Below are 19,842 nucleotides of genomic sequence, written 5' to 3'. Positions count from 1 at the left end.
ATGGGCATTTTTCTTCATCATATATAGGGTCCGCAAACGCATATTTTCCTAGAACTCGAGGAAAGAAACTGTTACGACTGCCGCTTACACGACTGGAAGGGAAACGCTTTTGTACGGAAGTGCCGAACGGGAATAACGATCAAGGCATGTGGCTACGGAGCAGAGAACCATCGTGAGAGAAAGAGATCAGTAATCGCCTAATCTCAAGGTTCAGTGACATTAGATGGATTACGAGATCACAGGATTTGTCGATAGAGGTTTCTTTTTTCTTATAATGCTGTGTTAAGAGTTGAACTTAGGTGACTTGGTCAAGGACACAAGAAAAATTAAAACACTGAACTCCGGACACGAAATTCGTAGTATCCCTAGTGGGTTATCGCTGTGAGCAATGGGGAATCTCGACAGCAGTTTCAAAGAATGCGTACGTAAAAGACGACACGATGCAAAGGATGTAATTTTAAGCCACTGCTAATAGAAGTTACTATCTTCTATAAGTCAAATAGTTATGATTAACTGTCACTTAAATGTTTTGCGGGTTGAGTTCTAAATTCGTTGCATTGTTCAAAGGCTTCCTTTCTTGCGCCACAACGTACTGCTGCATTCATACTTCATCTGTCTTTTACTCAGCCTCAATGAATACAGTTGTATGCGCCAATTAAAAGACACAGTGATAGATATTGAGCAGTTGCAAAAAAATTACCATATTAACAATTATGGAGACTGTGTCATCTTTAACGTAGTGGTCTGTTCTGTGAAGGTTGTTTGTAAAAGTGCATATCTCAAAGATTTTTACTAAGCAATGATTTACAGTTGTTAATTGGGAACTATGAGGTACTATTAAACTGAAAGATGAAAAGCCAAATAAAAATAGTTATTAAATGTCTCGTAGTCCAAGTGTTGTAACACAAATAAAGGAAAGCAAAAAAATGGTTCAAATGGCTCTGAGCACTGTATGACTTAACATCAGAGGTCATCAGTCCCCTAGAACTTAGATGGCCGTGCGGTTCTAGGCGCTCCAGTCCGGAGTCGCGCTGTTGCTACGGTCGCAGGTTCGAATCCTGCCTCGGGCATGGGTGTGTGTGATGTCCTTAGGTTAGTTAGGTTTAAGTAGTTCTAAGTTCTAGGGGACTGATGACCACAGCAGCTGAGTCCCATAGTGCTCAGAGCCATTTGAACCTAGAACTTAGAACTACTTAAACCTAACTAACCTGAGGACATCACACACACCAGAAAGAAAGCAAAGTTCGTCTCAACCTGAAGATAGGTTTAAACATCGTAGTGTTTTGTTATAAACAGGCATCTTCACATTGAAAGTGATATGCCCTTGTCTTATGTACAAGCTTCGGACTGGCTCCTTCAGCCAATTAGGAAGGGATCTAGACTTTACAGAGCCGTCGAACCATGGCATAAGGTGAAATTCTTCACATACACAACGTATCATAGAAAGATCTATGGACCAACTAGGGCGGGCAGCAGTCTGTTGGCCGGCCGCGGTGGTCTAGCGGTTCTAGGCGCGCAGTCCGGAACCGCGCGACTGCTACGGTCGCAGGTTCGAATCCTGCCTCGGGCATGGATGTGTGTGATGTCCTTAGGTTAGTTAGGTTTAAGTAGTTCTAAGTTCTAGGGGACTGATGACCACAGCAGTTGAGTCCCATAGTGCTCAGAGCCAAGCAGTCTGTTGTTGTTTGCTGATGAAGCTGTACGGTAAGGTTTCGAGCTGAGTGACTGTAGCAGGATACAAGATACTTAGACAAAATTTGTAGTTGATGTGGCGAATAGTAGCTAGCTCTAAATTTAGAAAAATGTAAGTTATTGCGGATGAGAACGAAAGAAAAACGCGTGATATCCGGATGCAGCATTAGTAGTGTCCTGCTTGACGCAGTCACGCCGTTCAAATATCTCGGCGTAACGTTGCAATGCGATATGAAATGGAACGATCGCGTGAAGACAATGGTAGGAAACGCCAATGATCGACTTCGGTTTATTGAGAAAATTCTAGGAAAGTGTGGTTCATGTGTAAAGGAAACCACATATAGGACTCTAGTGCGACCTATTCTTGAGTACTGCTCGAGAATTTGTGATCCCTACCAGGCTGGACTACAGCAATTCAGAGGTAGGTTCCTGGATTTGCTACTGGTAGGTTCGAACAACACGTAAGTGTTACGGAGATTCTTCAGGAACTCAAATGAGACCCTGAAGGGAACACAACGTTCTTTTCAAGCAATACTACTGAGAAAATTTAGAGAACTGGCAAATGAAGCTGACAGCACAACGATTCTGTTGCCTCCAACATACATTGCGCGTAAGTACCACGAAGATAAGAGACGAGAAATCAGGGATCATGCGGAGGCATATAGATAATCTTTTTTCCATCGTGCTTTTTGCGAATGGAACAGACAGGGAAATGACTAGTATTGGTAGGGGGTACCCTCCGCCACGCGCTGTAAGGTGGACTGCGGAGTATCTACATCTACATCTACGTCTACATGGATACTCTACAAATCACATTTAAGTGCCTGGCAGAGGGTTCATCCAACCACCTTCAAAATTCTCTATTATTCCAATCTCGTAAAGCGAGCTCTGATATCCCTTATTTTATCGTGGTGATCGTTCCTCCCTATGTTGGTCGGTGTCAACAAAATATTTTCGCATTCGGAGGAGAAAGTTGATGATTGGAATTTCGTGAGAAGATTCCGTCACAACGAAAAACGCCTTTCTTTTAATGATGTCCAACCCAAATCCTGTATCATTTCTGTGACACTCTCTGGATGTGGATGTAGATGTAGAAGTAGGGATCGAACCACGAACCTTTGGTTTAGTTGTCTAACATTTACTCACTGAACGACCCAGTCATACAAGTTGTAAAATGTTGGAGTTCGTCATTAAATCAGCCTTATTTGTGTTCCAGCTCAAATGAGAAACTGAGAAGAGGCAGGACATTTGCAGCTCTGTCTTTTTGCCCTGTAACATCGGGACACTTAATTTTTTAGTCACTTTTATCATTTTGCCTTGGGCTTCATTGTTTTGCTTCAAATGGCTCTGAGCACTATGGGACCCAACTTCTGAGGTCATTAGTCCCCTAGAACTCAGAACTAGTTAAACCTAACTAACCTAAGGACATCACACACATCCATGCCCGAGGCAGGATTCGAACCTGCGACCGTAGTGGTCTCGCGGTTCCAGAGTGCAGCGCCTAGAACCGCACGGCCACTTCGGCCGGCTTCATTGTTTTGACCTGTGTTTGACTTTATCAGAAAGTAACAAATTGACTCAAAACAAACTTCTAATATAATATCGTATATTTTCTTCTTTTTTTCAGCGAGAGAACCGGGCAGCATGGCGCTCTATAACAACAGTTTGACGCACTATTACGACTACGTCTTCACGGACTTAGCGGGTGAGTGTCTAAACTACGCTGCCCTTACTTTCGTAGCTAATTTACGAGCGTTTCTATATCACTAGCTTCGTGTCACTGTATAAGACACAGCAATAATAAATAACTACTGTAACAATTAAAATGCCATTTCATATTGCTTTTTAAAGTGAATTAACTCGTCGTTCTACGTTTCCATCTTATGTGTATTGTCTCGACGATAGTCTTCACCCCATGTGATTTCCGTATTTTTGGAGCCCTGAAGAAAGACATTCGTGGTCGTAGATTTGTTCCGGACGAAAATGTGCACGCCTGGGTACAAAAATTGTTCCGTAGGCAACCGCAAACATTTTTCCATGCAATCATTGACCGGCTTGTCTCAAAGTGCGATAAGGTTTTTAACAGTAATGGCGATTAGTTTTGAAATAATAAAATTCACTTACTTTTTCCAACTGTCTTGTTTTCCTTTGACTGCTCCTTAAATTAATCAAAAATGACTGTGACTGAGAGGAGGGCTTCAGTATCATTCAGGGAAGCTGTTACTAAGTTCTTAGCCAACAAAAAGGAGTTACGTTATATTTCTCTTGCTAAAGTACTGCAAAAGCTCAAGAAGTTAAGCTATTTTATGAGCCTCACAATTCACTTTTAGAATGTCAAACTGATTTTTCTTTGAAAATATGGTTGACGTCAGCGAGGAATAAAGTGAGCGCTTTCATCAAAACATCAAAGTGGTACAAAGACGGTATCAGGGCCGCTGGAATACCACTACAACTCGTTGCTTCACCGAGGCGTACTAAAAGCAGTTCATAGCAAAAATCGGTGCATTAGATGTTTTAAGGCTGAGAAAAAGGAAACATACGCCAATGGACACATAACTTGTATGTAATAAAGAGGAAGTTCTATGTTTATACGTCAATAAAACCTCTATTCTTATTAAAAAATTAAAATACTTTTCATTCCAAAAGCACGTGTTTGGCTAGTTTTCTAGTTTATAAAGAAGTCACGGTGTGATAAGTAACAGAAAAACACTGAGGTCAGAAATGGATTCTGCACCCAAAAAACCATGATAGTAAGTTATTATTAAACAAAAAGTAATAAAAAAAAATTTCTAAGACCTGTATTGTCAAAAGTTTCTGATTACTTCTGGAACTAAGGTCCACTACTCATTTGCTATGCTCATTAACCTTTGGTTCGAATGCAACTGAAAGCCAGAATCTAGCGATGATTATGCATGAGCGAAACCATCTGCCAACTAGAGGGAGAGATCAACAGGACCTGTTGCGAGGCCAGTGTATTCTCCTGTTCGATAGCTGTGATTTCGTTTTTATGGGTATATGATGAATGTAGTTTACATTACTTCAATTCCCACCAGACCTGAGCTGACTGCCACCATCAATGGTGTCTTTCACGATGTGAAACAGAATTGCCATGCTCAAAAGGTATCGAGCATGTAAAGAGGCTTAGGACATACTTTACCAACAACTGTTGTCAGTCGTAGTAATCCGCCTTTAGTAAAATCAATTTGCGTAAAATTGCTGTTATTCATACGCAGAATCTTACGGACGCCTCACATGTATAATTTATAAACAGCAGGTTTAAAAAATACATTCACCTTAATAAAAAACGATCCTCTGTGTGTAAACTACTGTTTCTCAAATTTTATCGAGTTCTGGAACACACTGTGGATGGCTGCACTAAGCAGCTGGAAAAGCAGGTCTAAATTCTAAAGGTATCATAAGACTCGCGTAAACAGCTCATTCGGCAGTAAATATGGTAGCAGTGTTGGTTGAGCATAGATTACTTGGAGTCTACTGGTCTGATTCTCCATGACTAGACCCAGGTCAACTTATCAAAAACTAAAGAAAAGCGATGAATATGCTTATGAATTAGCTCCTACATCCTCAAGATGACTCTAGTATCCACTCTGTTACAGTACAATTTGCATTTTGCTTAAGTCGATTCTTTCCAGTTTAGTAGTTTACACAGTTACCTTGGACGATATGAGATAAAATACGTTACTGTCAATAAATTATGTAAATTATGAGAAATGAAAAAGTTCAAATGTTCAAATGTGTGTAAAATCTTATGGGACTTAACTGCTAAGGTCATCAGTCCCTAAGCTTACACTTTACTTAACCTAAATTACCCTAAGGACAAATGCACACACCCATGCCCGAGGGAGGACTCGAACCTCCGCCGGGATCAGCCGCACAGTCCATGACAGCAGCGCCTTAGACCGAATGAAAAAGTCTCTGCTAATAAAAGAAACAGATGATTTAAATTTACGTCTCAGGACGCCTGGATCACTTAACACCTATCCAGACATTCAGCACAAAACAAGCGTGGATGAAATTTTGACCTATTTCTGACGTAACATTAAAATTCGACTATTTCGCTCACGCGCGCCCGCGCACCCACACCCACACACACACACACACACACACACACACACACCTCTTTCTCTCTCTCTCAGCCGCGCAGGATTAGCAGAGCGGTTCTAGGGCGCTGCAGTCATGGACTGTGCGGCTGGTTCCGGCGGAGGTTCGAGTTCTCCCTCGGGCATGGGTGTGTGTGTTTGTCCTTAGGATAATTTAGGTTAAGTAGTGTGTAAGCTTAGGGACTGATAACCTTAGCAGTTAAGTCCCGTAAGATTTCACACACATTCTCCCTCTCTCTCTCTCTCTCTCTCTCTCTCTCTCTCTCTCTCTTTGTCACACACACACACACACACGCACATACACACAAATACACAAACCAAAGGCGCCTTGTCACGGCCCGTGTGGCTCCCCCCGTCGGAGGTTCGAGTCCTCCCTCAGGCATGGGTGTGCGTGCTGTCCATAGCGTAAGTTAGTTTCAGCTAGATTAAGTAGTGTGTCGGCTTAGGGACCGATGACCTCAGCAGGTTTGTGCGACCTTGTTGTGCTAATGATAGAAGGCTCGCCCAATGACTCACCGTGCTTTTGTTCACTGCCAGGTCTCCGTAGATATTTTGCAAGCGCATATGAGTATGTGATGCTCTGGTTTCCGGCCAAAACAAACTCAATGACAGCTCTCTGCTTGGAACGCACCTCCGTTACAGACGCCATCTTGAAGGTTATGTTTAGCGCCGCCACCTGTCGCAACTTCATGAAACTTTAGAAGCGGCGACGGTAATATTCCACGATGTCCCACAACAAATTCCGTATTTTTTAACCGAAAGTGGCCGAGGGAAAAAAGTTGTTGCGTTACTTACTGAACGCCCCTCGTATTTGAGCACGAGAGGCACCTGTGGAATGTCCTCAATACGTTGCAAGTAACAGTCGTGGCCAGAAAAGTGTTCCGTGTACTTCTGAGTGTAATGTGTCGAAGCTAAATGAGTTCGAACGTGGTGAAATGTAGATGCTCAAGATTTAAGGCTGCAGAGCAGCGTAATAAGCTGCTGCGAGACCGCCCCCTTAGGGGGGAATCTGAATACAATAAAGAAAAAAAAAACTCAAGATTTAAACATACAGGGAAAGGGGGAAAATATCATCCGCTAAGTCACGACTTGGACGATAGCGTGATTTGAGTGATCGTGAAGGATGTTCATTGAAGAAGAGCGTGACAAAAAATAAGGGGGACGACAGCTGCAAAAGTCACTTCAGAACTGAATGACACTCTAATGAAAACAACACAAACGGAGCTCCATAAGCTAGGAACTGCAGACCGAGCTGGAACGCAAGTGCCCGTGACAGGAAAACGTGGTGCCGAAGCAACAGAATTTGCAGAACAGAAGAATGTCGTTTGATCGGATGAGACTTGTTGCGTACTGTTTGCAACTTCTGGCCGAGTTTGCGTCCCAAGAGTGAAATATAGCGAAGATTCGGTGAAGATTTAGGCAGCCATATCGTGGCATTCCAGTGCCCTATGCTTGCTCTGCAAGGTCGCATTACTGCCAAGGATTCTGTGAGCATTTCGGCTATCAGGTTATGGTGGTACTGTGTTCCAAGACGACATGGCTTCTGTTCACTCAGTTGACGTCGTCCAGAACATGTTCTGTGAGCATGAGAATGAATAGAGTATTTGACTGTTGTCTGGAATTTGTCTTAAATGATTAATTATGACAGCCGGCCGAAGTGGTCGTGCGGTTAAAGGCGCTGCAGTCTGGAACCGCGAGACCGCTACGGTCGCAGGTTCAAATCCTGCCTCGGGCATGGATGTTTGTGATGTCCTTAGGTTAGTTAGGTTTAACTAGTTCTAAGTTCTAGGGGACTAATGACCTCAGCAGTTGAGTCCCATAGTGCTCAGAGCCATTTGAACCATTAATTATGACTTTTATACTCCTAACATGCTTTTTCCCCTCTTGAATTACAGTATTCTTCAATAAAAACGAAAATGAAATTCAAATAATTTGAAAACCCGCTAAAACGCTCCATTCGAGTCATGTGATGCCTGTAACGTCACTGGCTAGCTCACTGCTGCTACTGCCATAATGCTAACTCACAGTGATGTCTTATTTTGGAATTTACGTTTCGGAAAATGGGTTACAAATGGCGTGTAGTACTACACCGTACAAATACAGCTATAAAAACTCCTGAAAAGTTGTTTTTGTGCGTTCCAGAGACTGAGAAGAAGAGTAAAATGTGGTTGCACTCTTCTAGCAAATTGTCACCACGTCGACGCACAAGTTCACTACCTTAATTAAAACTGTTTCACTGTGAAGTTAACATTAACTTACCTCCGCAGTGTGATCTCCCACTGTTACTACGAAGAATAGCGTTATTCGACGAAATTAAACTCTTAACGGAAATTCTCGTTTTACGCAAGTTCACCTCAATTATTCGGTAGCTTAGTAGTTAGTGCGGTAGCCCGTCGAATTTTATAAGATGATGTCCATAGATCGCTGGTTCGAATCTAACCCGAAAGAAAATTTTAACTTGTTTTTGAAACGACTCGACAGTCCTCTCATATGAAAACCAAATCACTTCACCACACCGATCGGAAACAGAATATTATTGTGTTTTCCTTGCAGTTTACATGCACTCACAGTTGCAATCACTGTTCACACGTCACATTCAAAAAGATATTTCTTAGTTAACGTGACCGCACACTTTTTACTTCATTAGAAACAATGTTTTATCGTCATACTGTCCAGCTAGGATCCTTATTGTTTAAACTTTTGCAGTTTCATCATCTTACATAAAGATGAAGTAAGTCTGCTGCAGATGCTAACGTTAGTGTACACTCACAAGCATCAAAGCCCTTACGTGTGTGTCACCTTCATGTTGTACACGCTCTATATCACTCCGCATAACCTCATTGTCCTATACCACGTTGTACAGTGAGCGTACGGTGATATCTTCACTACCAGCAATGCTTTCCAAGAAAGTGAACCGTCTGCTCGCAAAGTAAATGCATTTATGCTCTGTCGTCCATTTCTCAGACTAAGACTAATGTAAAGCTACATGTAATACAGCCGGCAATCAAAACAACTGCTACAATCAGTTCTTGCTAACGGTATTTTCGTATCTCAACTGAAACTAGTAAAAATACATGACTCTTTCAATATCCGAACATGTGACTTCTTAACTAGAGTCCAAGGCACTATCCATTCCCCACTGAACACGTACTGTATGCATTAACACTGCTGATTGTCTTCTACAGGGGAAATCAGCACTGTGCTTTGGGTCGTATCTCATGACTGATAGTTGACAATCTAGTTATAATACACGGACCCATTTGAACGCCTCTTTCAGTGGGTGGAGCATAAGCGCTTCCACTATCAGCGTTCACAAAATTCATTTCTATTGTTACTTAACAGCTATAATTGCGTTTTCCATCACTAAATAGCTAAGCTGTTTGCAGAAAAAGTACGTGGAAACCTAGTAACTTCGGCTAAGGCTCCTCTAACACACAAAGAGCTTCGTCTTACTCCTAGTCTGTGACGTCACCAGAGCATCAGAGATAACAGTGCGTTTCCTATCACGTGACAAGATCTTGATAGTTAATTATTTTTAAGCTTTAATTTCATAAAAATAACAGAGATTTAGTGAGAATAGTGACCATAAATGCTATTTAAATATTACCATTAATCAGAATAACAACAACCCGAACTACATTTTTAACACAGGAAAATAGCCTATTGTCGCATTTCTCCTGGCCATCAGAGTCACCAGATCTCAATATTACTGAGCCTGTGTGGTCTACATTGGAGGGAGTGGTGCATTCAATCTATCTCTATCATCGTTATCGGAACTTGCCACTATTTTTCAGGGTTTCAAGATAAGATTCCCTTGGAACCCGCCTAAGTCCTGTAATATCAATTCCGAGACGACTGGAAGCTGGTTTGAATGTCAACGGGTTTCCTACAGCGTATCATGCATGGTAATGTGTTGTGCTTTTGTGTTTACATATTTTTGTCCACCCCTGTAATTTAATGTGCCGAATGAAGTAAGAGTTATCAAAATTTATCTCATTCAGGAACTCAAAGCGTTGTTGATTTATGACGGGCAACCGGGAATGTGCGTTGCGTGTGGGGCAACAGATCATCTCAAAGCGTATTGCCTTAAAGCAGTCTCGACGCATATCGACATTAACAGGGACTAGGAAGTAAACCAAAACGAATAATCGCTGATATAAACTTATACGCGACACGTGTAGTGGACGTCACCTTTATACAACCGCTGTTCGAAGTAGATCCCGCCTTTCAGCTTGAGAATAATACAAGAAAGGAACCATTACCGCAGTCGCACAAGAACCAATAAATCAGTAGTAACGCAGAAGGTTTATGAGACCGCAAGTCCGCAGCAATTGGGGAGGAAGCAGTTATTACAGAATGAGCAACAAACCAGCGTAATAAAGTGGAAGATGAAAGCGAGGAAACAAACAAATCGCAGTATAATAAGGGGAAAAACAACGGAGAGTCGCTGTGAAGTAAGAAAGGGCTGACCCAAAACAACAGTAAGACGTAGGGAATGTCATGGGGTTAGGGACCGATGACCATGGCAGTCTGGTCCTTTCAATCTCACAAACCAACCAATGTCATGGGTTACGAGTTTTGTTTGAACATACGTACGAAAGCCGACACGGTGGTACTAACCGCCAAGGACTAGAAATTTCTTTGCACTATGTTGGAAACTGGACGCGGAGCTGCAGTACAATTCAGTGATAGCACATTTTATATATATACCCCGCGGAAACAAGAACGAAAGCGAATGGATGTGAATTCTATACTCGAGCTCTGACTCATCTTTGGCTAATTTGCATGGGGATTATATGGGGATTACAAGTATGTACTAGACCACAATCATAAACTGCCCGATTTGATCTATTTTAGCTAACTTAGTAAAAAATATGTTTTTAAACGATACATGGGATAAACTCCATTTGGGCCAACTTATCCTTAGTGTCTCCAGTAACAGCCAGTCGGCTGGAAAGGGTATACATACAGAGCTTCCATATTGCAAAGGTAATCAGCACAGAATTTGGGGTGTATCATTTCCAGAATATACGGCCTACCACGTCACAATGAACCATCGGCCACAGAAGGTATTCAGTGGCAGAGGGCAATGGTGGTTCAACTGTGGCCTGCTGAAGACGGGGGCGGTGGAAATAGACACTTGTGAGATGTTAGGACGGATGTACAGGAATATCCACGAGTATGGTTCAAATGGCTCTGAGCACTATGGGACTCAACTGCTGAGGTCATTAGTCCCCTAGAACTTAGAGCTAGTTAAACCTAACTAACCTAAGGACATCACAAACATCCATGCCCGAGGCAGGATTCGAACCTGCGACCGTAGCGGTCTTGCGGTTCCAGACTGCAGCGCCTTTAACCGCACGGCCACATCGGCCGGCTATACACGAGTACAACAGCATTATTGAATGGTTGTTACAACTGACTAATCTAAAAGTTATTCATCTAATTAAGGTGTACGCAAGTGGAGAGGCACAGTGAGCGAAAAATACAGAATATATTCCTTCTCGGTTTGCATCAATTCTACACTAACTCGGAAGGAGTTATACGAAACATCATTGCCTTCAAAAGGTTCAAAGCTAAAACATCTGACATTAATAGATCGACTTAACAGTGTTTAAAATAGAACCAGAGAAGCTCAAGAAAAATTTCAGTACCCAATTTCAATTTTTTGTTGCTGTTGTGATTTTCAGCCCAGAGACTGGTTTGACGCAGCTCTCCATGCTACTCTGTCCTGTGAAAGCTTCTTCATCTCCGAGTAACTACTGCAACCTACATCCTCCGAATCTGCTTAGTGTATTCATCTCTTGGTCTCCCTCTACGACTTTTCCCCTCCACGCTTCCCTCCTGTACTAAACTGGTGATCTCTTGATACCTCAGAATGCGTCCTACCAACCGATCCCTTCTTCTACTCAAGTTGTGCCCCAGATTCCCCTTCTCCCCAATTCTATTCACTACCTCCTCGCCGCGCGGGGTAGCCGCGCGGTCTGGGGCGTCTTATCACGGTCCGCGCGGCTCCCCCCGTCGGAGGTTCGAGTCCTCCCTCGGACATGGGTGTGTGTATCGTCCTTAGCGTAAGTTAGTTTAAGTTAGATTAAGTAGTGTGTAAGCTTAGGGACCGATGACCTCAGCAGTTTGGTCCCATAAGACCTTACCACAAATTTCCAAATTTACTACCTCCTCGTTAGTTACGTGATCTAATCTTAACCATTCTTCTGCAGCAGCACATTTTGAAAGCGTCTATTTCTTCTTGTATAAACTAGACACCTGGAAATTGAAATAAGAACACCGTGAATTCATTGTCCCAGGAAGGGGAAACTTTATTGACACATTCCTGGGGTCAGATACATCACATGATCACACTGACAGAACCACAGGCACATAGACACAGGCAACAGAGCATGCACAATGTCGGAACTAGTACAGTGTATATCCACCTTTCGCAGCAATGCAGGCTGCTATTCTCCCATGGAGACGATCGTAGAGATGCTGGATGTAGTCCTGTGGAACGGCTTGCCATGCCATTTCCACCTGGCGCCTCAGTTGGACCAGCGTTCGTGCTGGACGTGCAGACCGCGTGAGACGACGCTTCATCCAGTCCCAAACATGCTCAATGGGGGACAGATCCGGAGATCTTGCTGGCCAGGGTAGTTGACTTACACCTTCTAGAGCACGTTGGGTGGCACGGGATACATGCGGACGTGCATTGTCCTGTTGGAACAGCAAGTTCCCTTGCCGGTCTAGGAATGGTAGAACGATGGGTTCGATGACGGTTTGGATGTACCGTGCACTATTCAGTGTCCCCTCGACGATCACCAGTGGTGTACGGCCAGTGTAGGAGATCGCTCCCCACACCATGATGCCGGGTGTTGGCCCTGTGTGCCTCGGTCGTATGCAGTCCTGATTGTGGCAATCACCTGCACGGCGCCAAACACGCATACGACCATCATTGGCACCAAGGCAGAAGCGACTCTCATCGCTGAAGACGACACGTCTCCATTCGTCCCTCCATTCACGCCTGTCGCGACACCACTGGAGGCGGGCTGCACGATGTTGGGGCGTGAGCGGAAGACGGCCTAACGGTGTGCGGGACCGTAGCCCAGCTTCATGGAGACGGTTGCGAATGGTCCTCGCCGATACCCCAGGAGCAACAGTGTCCCTAATTTGCTGGGAAGTGGCGGTGCGGTCCCCTACGGCACTGCGTAGGATCCTACGGTCTTGGCGTGCATCCGTGCGTCGCTGCGGTCCGGTCCCAGGTCGACGGGCACGTGCACCTTCCGCCGACCACTGGCGACAACATCGATGTACTGTGGAGACCTCACGCCCCACGTGTTGAGCAATTCGGCGGTACGTCCACCCGGCCTCCCGCATGCCCACTATACGCCCTCGCTCAAAGTCCGTCAACTGCACATACGGTTCACGTCCACGCTGTCGCGGCATGCTACCAGTGTTAAAGACTGCGATGGAGCTCCGTATGCCACGGCAAACTGGCTGACACTGACGGCGGCGGTGCACAAATGCTGCGCAGCTAGCGCCATTCGACGGCCAACACCGCGGTTCCTGGTGTGTCCGCTGTGCCGTGCGTGTGATCATTGCTTGTACAGCCCTCTCGCAGTGTCCGGAGCAAGTATGGTGGGTCTGACACACCGGTGTCAATGTGTTCTTTTTTCCATTTCCAGGAGTGTATTTATCGTCCATGTTTCACTTCCATACATGGCCACACTCCATTCGAATACTTTCAGAAAAGCCTTCCTGACGCTTAAATCTATACTCGGTGTTAACAAATTTCTCTTCTTCGGAAACGCTTTCCTTGCCATAGCCAGTCTACATTTTATATCCTCTCTACTTCGACTGTCATCAGTTATTTGCTCCCCAAATAGCAAAACTCATCTACTACTTTAAATGCCCCATTTCCTAATCTAATTCCTTCAGGATCAACTGATTTAACTTCAAATTATCACGTCATTAAAGAGCATACGCGGGCTAAATAGAAGCTTACACACTGGATCAGCATCGAGTATGGGACTAAATAGAACACCAATTCATATATTAGACAATATATAGTGGAGCATTTCCAAAAATTATGCTGCACCGCGAACAGAGAAAGTAGGCACTTGGACTAAACGGGCAGGAATAAAAAATAACTTTTCGGTACAGCAGAACAGCGAACTTAAAGAACGCTTCACCAGAGGACTTTTAAAACGTTATAGAGGCGGCACAAGAGTATAAAGCCCCGGTGACGATTGGCATACCAGTGGAATTACATGACAAATATTGGGACGATATGGACAACGAACTAACAGCATTGTTTAATGAATTACTTACAGCAGCAAGTCATTCGAACTGTTGCTAGGAGGGTATAGCCATGTTGTTACCGAAGAAATACAACCCAGTGTGTCCGCAGCTCGTGGTCGTGCGGTAGCGTTCTCGCTTCCCGCGCCCGGGTTTCCGGGTTCGATTTCCGGCGGGGTCAGGGATTTTCTCTGCCTCGTGATGACTGGGTGTTGTGTGATGTCCTTAGGTTAGTTAGGTTTAAGTAGTTCTAAGTTCTAGGGGACTGATGACCTTAGATGTTAAGTCCCATAGTGCTCAGAGCCATTTGAACCATTTGAACAACCCAATGTCAATAAATAAATATTGTCCACTAACCTTATTAATAGTGGAACTTAAGAGTTACGCGAGACTCTTAAATAACAAATTCGGTAGCGTAATTACAGACCATATCAGAATACCATAAATACCTGGCATGTCAATGACCAACATACTGGCAGCACACATAGATCTTTCCCGCTCACAGGGTGACAATTATTGAACTATATGAAAAAAAACGTAAATTAGTTGCAAACTACGCCGTGCACACACTTTATTCACACGTAACGTAACTACAGACATTCGGATTTAGGTTATGACATGTTCGATATGCCTGCCATCATTGGCGATGATATGTCGCAGACGAATAGCGAAATTCTGCATGACCCATTGAAGTGTAGGAACATCGATACTGTCGATGACCTACTACGTGGGTGTTTTAGCTCATCAGTGGTTTTGGGGTTATTGCTTTACGCCTTGTCTTTAATTTACACACATCAAAAAAAGTTTTGCGTCACCTCGGTTCCGAGAGTTCCGGAACCTGTACAGAAAATTGGAATATATGTCAACATAAAAATCATTTCCGCCCTTTTTATTGTTCATGAAAACCACATATTGCATGTTGTACCACCATACATCGAGATCTTCAGAGGTCGTGATCCAGATTGCTGTACACACCGATACCACTAATACCCAGTAGAGCGTCCTCTTCCATTGATGTACGTCTGTATTCGTCGTTGCATACTATCCACAAGTTCATCAAGGCACCGTTGATCCTGATTGTCCCACTCCTCAACGGCGATTCAGCGTAGACCCCTCAGAGGGTCACGTGGACCATAAACAGCCCTTTTCTATCTATCCCAGGCATGTTCGACAGGGCTCATGTCTGGAGAACATTCTGGTCACTCTAGTCGAGCGATGTCGTTACCCTGAAGGAAGTCATTCACAAGATGTGCACGATGGGGCGCGAATTGTCGTCCATGAAGGCCAAATGCCTCGCCAATATATTGCCGGTATGGTTGCACTATCGGTCGGACAATGGCATTCACGTATTGTACAGCCGTTACGGCGCCTTCCATGACCACCAGCGGCGTACGTGGGCCCCACATAATGCCACCCCAAAACAGCAGGTAACCTCCACCTTGCTGCACTCGCTGGACTGTGTGTCTAAGGCGTTCAGCCTGACCGGGTTGCCTCCAAACACGACTCCGACGATTGTCTGGTTGAAGGCATATACGGCACTCATCGGTGAAGAGAACATGATGTCAATCCTGACCGGTCCATTCGGTATGTTGCTGGGCCCATCTGTACCGCGCTGCATGGTGTCGTGGTTGCATAGATGGATCTCGCCATGGACGTCGGGAGTGAAGTTGCGCATCATGCAGCCTACTGCGCACAGTTTGAGTCGTAACACGACGACCCGAGGCTGCACTAAAAGCATTATTCAACATAGTGACGTTACTGTCAGGGTTCCTCCGAGCCGTAATCCGTAGGTAGCAGTCATCCACTGCAGTAATAGCCCTTGGGCGGCCTGAGCGAGGCATGTCACCGACAGTTCCTGTCTCTCTGTATCTCCTCCATGTCCGAACAACATCACTTTGGTTCACTCCGAAATGCCTGGACACTTCCCTTGTTGAGAGCCCTTCCTGGCACAAAGTAACAATGCGGAAGCAATCAAACCGAGATACTGACCGTCTAGGCATGATTGAACTACAGGCAACACGAGTCGTGTACCTCCTTCCTGGTGGAATGACTGGAACTGATCGGCTGTCGGAAACCCTCCGTCTAATAGGCGCTGTTCGTGCATGGTTGTTTACATCTTTGGGCGTGTTTAGTGACATCTATGAAACAGTCAAAGAGATTGTATCTGTGATACAATACCCACAGTCAAGTACTATCTTTGAAAGTTCTGGGAACCGGGGTGATGCAAAACCTTTATTGATTATTCACAAAAAGGAATCGCATGTGTTCAGATCCGGAGAATATGGCGGCCAGTCGAGGACCATGCCCGTAGTTTCTGGGTACTTCACAGCCATAATGCGGCCCAAAGTGCTCCTCCAGGACATCAAACATTCTCCAGCTTCAATGGGGTTGAGCTATGTCTTGCATGTTCCACATATTGTCGAAGTCAGGGTCACTTTGGATAGTGGGGATGAAATCATCTTCCAAAACCTTCACTACCGTTCGGTTGGCACCGTACCATCAAGGACTGGGCACTGGACACCACACAGTCACCTGTTAAGGATGACGAGACGTCTTGATCGCGAAATGCGGATTCTCAGTCCCCCAAATGTGCCAATTTTGCTTAGTAACGAACCCAGCCAAATGAAAGTGGACTACGTCGCTAAACCAAATCATGCATGTGCATACTAATTCCAATCATACCCCACAACCAACATTGCAGTCTTGCAGCTTGAACGGAAACCGCTCAGAAGTTTTGACGATTTTATTTCATGTAGTTAAATAATTGTCACCCTGTAAGTACACAAGTTTGTCAAGCTATGAGGTGTTCATGCTGTATTCATTTGCTACGAAATTGTGGAGAATACGATGTTGTGACACTCATTTGCGTAATAAAAAGGATATGAAAGACGTCATAAGTCAATAAATAAAACATAAACAGTTGAGTAGGTTTCAGGAGTGATAGCTAGAGTACAATGATATTATCTGAGGTATCCTTTTGTTGAAATCTCATAAAGTGATGAAAGTTGTTAACTTAGAGGTTCATTGACTATATATTTATTCACTGCGAAATATTAGCTTCTATACTTTAAAGACATTAAAATATTGTTGTGTCGTTGGAAGTGCCTCAGTTTTCTGAGATCGTAGGTTTATTCAGATTTGCTAATACTTGACTGTGAGTTATTATAGGTTCTTGATGAGCTGTAAGAACCCATCTTTCAGCTTGTCTGACACATCTCCATACCTTAGAGCATTGTCTCCTGCACAAAGGCCATACGATTCGTTGCCGTCCATATTCTTAGCCTTGGTATTTGCCCATTTCCGCCGACGTTGCTCGTATTTATACCTGGTCTCGCCCGTCATGATCGCCTAGCCGTACTTCTGCGGCGCTCTCTAAGACCTGGGCCAGCTCGCGTTCAGCTGTACAACAAATTCATCTTAAGCTCCAAAGAAATTATTTGACTCAATATGTTCTCTTTCTGGACTAAACTAATACATTACAACAATATTTAAACAAAGAAATGTTATAAACATTCGGTCACACTGAGACCATTCACAATAAATACAAATAAAGGTTTGCCCATAAATAACTAATCCACTATTGTTCCACAAGTACGCTCACGACAAATGATCACAGTGTTTCTGTAAATATGATTTAAACGATTATTTAGACCTGCCCGTCAGAAGCGTCTTTTACAAAGGTGGTGTCAACTAACACATGCAGTTGTCCACTTCTTAAATTACCATTTTTGTATTATCATTTGTAATTAATACTTATATAAAGTTACTTGCAAAATAGTACACCGTTCATTAAATACAGGGTGACAAATATTAAACTATACGAAAAAACGTAAATTAGTTACAAACTACAGCGTACACACACTTTATTCGACATGTAAACGTAACTACAGACATTCGGATTTAGGTTATGACATGTTTGATACGCCTGTCGTCATTGGCGGTGGTGTGGTGCAGACGAATAGCGAAATTCTGCATGAGCCACTGAAGTTTTGGAACATCGAAGCTGCCGATGACCTTCTGCGTGGCTGTTTTCAGCTCAGAAATGGTTTTGGGGTTATTGCTGTACACCTTGTCTTTAATGTGCCCCACAAAAAGGAGTCGCGTGTGTTCAGATCCGGAAAATATGGCGGCCAATCGAGATCCATGCCAGTGACCTCTGGTTACTCCAGAGGCAGAATGCAGTCCCCAACGTCCTCCTCCGGGACATGAAACACTCTCCTGCTTCAATGGGGTCGATGATCCACATCTTATCCAAATCAGGGTCACTTTGGATAATGGGGATGAAATCATATTCCGAAACCTTCACTTCCGTTCGGTAGTCACCGCGCCATCAAGGAATATCGCACCGCTTGTTCCGTGACTGGACACAGTCACCTGCTGAAGGTGAGGAGACTTCTCGATAGCGAAATGCGGATTCTCAGTCCCCCAAATGCGCCAATTTTGCTTATTAACGAACCATCCAAATGAAAGTGGACTACGTCGCTAAACCAAAGCATGCATGTGCATACTAATTCCCATCATGCCCCACGGCCAACGGTGCAGTCGTGCAGTTTGAACGTCCTAACGGAAACCGTTCAGAAGTTATGACGATTTCATTTTATATAGTTCAATAATTGTCACCCCGTAAGTACACAAGTCTGTCAAGATATGAGGTGTTCATGCTGTATTCATTTGCTATGTAATTGTGGAGAATACGATATTGTGACACACATTTGCGTAATTAAAAGGAAATGAAAGATGTCATAAATCAATAAATAAAACAGATACATTCAGGGGTAAGAGCTAGAGTGCAATGCTGTTATCTGAGATACCTATTTCTTGAAATCTCATGAAGCAATAAAAATTGTTAATTTAGAGGTTTGACTCTTCAAGACCGGCCGCTGTGACCGAGTGGTTCGAGGCGCTTCAGTCCAGAACCGCGCTGTTGCTACTGTCGCAGGTTCGAATCCTGCCTCGGGCATGGATGTGTGTGTTGTCCTTAGGTTAGTTAGGTTTAAGTAGTTCTAAGTCTAGGGGACTGGTGACCTCAGATGTTAAGTTCCACAGTGCTTAGAGCCATTTGAACCATTTTTGACCCTTCAAGCTTTCCCGGTGGATTGTTGTAAATAGTCTTCACGGGTTTGTCGCCGGATCACATTGTACAAATTCCACAATATTCCCTCGGAGCAGCTGTCCGACATCTTGATGTGGTTCAACCTTGCTGGTGGCTATGTACAGGGTGTTTCAAAAATGACCGGTATATTTGAAACGGCAATAAAAACTAAACGAACAGCGATAGAAATACACCGTTTGTTGCAATATGCTTGGGACAATAGTACATTTTCAGGCGGACAAACTTTCGAAATTACAGTAGTTACAATTTTCAACAACAGATGGCGCTGCAAGTGATGTGAAAGATATAGAAGACAACGCAGTCTGTGGGTGCGCCATTCTGTACGTCGTCTTTCTGCTGTAAGCGTGTGCAGTTCACAACGTGCAAGTGTGCTGTAGACAACATGGTTTATTCCTTAGAACAGAGGATTTTTCTGGTGTTGGAATTCCACCGCCTAGAACACAGTGTTGTTGCAACAAGACGAAGTTTTCAACGGCGGTTTAATGTAACCAAAGGACCGAAAAGCGATACAATAAAGGATCTGTTTGAAAAATTTCAACGGACTGGGAACGTGACGGATGAACGTGCTGGAAAGGTAGGGCGACCGCGTACGGCAACCACAGAGGGCAACGCGCAGCTAGTGCAGCAGGT

The 19,842-nt window shown here is 44.0% G+C and overlaps 1 protein-coding gene across 1 annotated transcript in view; it reads left to right on the top strand.

Annotated features, from left to right (window-relative positions):
• The window catches only part of LOC126249664 (elongation of very long chain fatty acids protein AAEL008004), a 283,854-nt gene that overhangs the window by 174,307 nt on the left and 89,705 nt on the right, over window positions 1-19,842 (top strand). Inside the window, exon 2 of the mRNA XM_049951344.1 lies at window positions 3,320-3,397. Coding sequence (XP_049807301.1) covers window positions 3,337-3,397 — 61 coding nt within the window. The 5' untranslated portion in view covers window positions 3,320-3,336. The remainder of the gene's footprint in view (window positions 1-3,319; window positions 3,398-19,842) is intronic.

Source organism: Schistocerca nitens, chromosome 3, assembly GCF_023898315.1.
Source record: "Schistocerca nitens isolate TAMUIC-IGC-003100 chromosome 3, iqSchNite1.1, whole genome shotgun sequence".
In the NCBI taxonomy this organism is placed as follows: domain Eukaryota; kingdom Metazoa; phylum Arthropoda; class Insecta; order Orthoptera; family Acrididae; genus Schistocerca; species Schistocerca nitens.
Note: the sequence above shows the minus strand (reverse complement) of the source record. Positions and strands in the feature narration are given on the sequence as shown.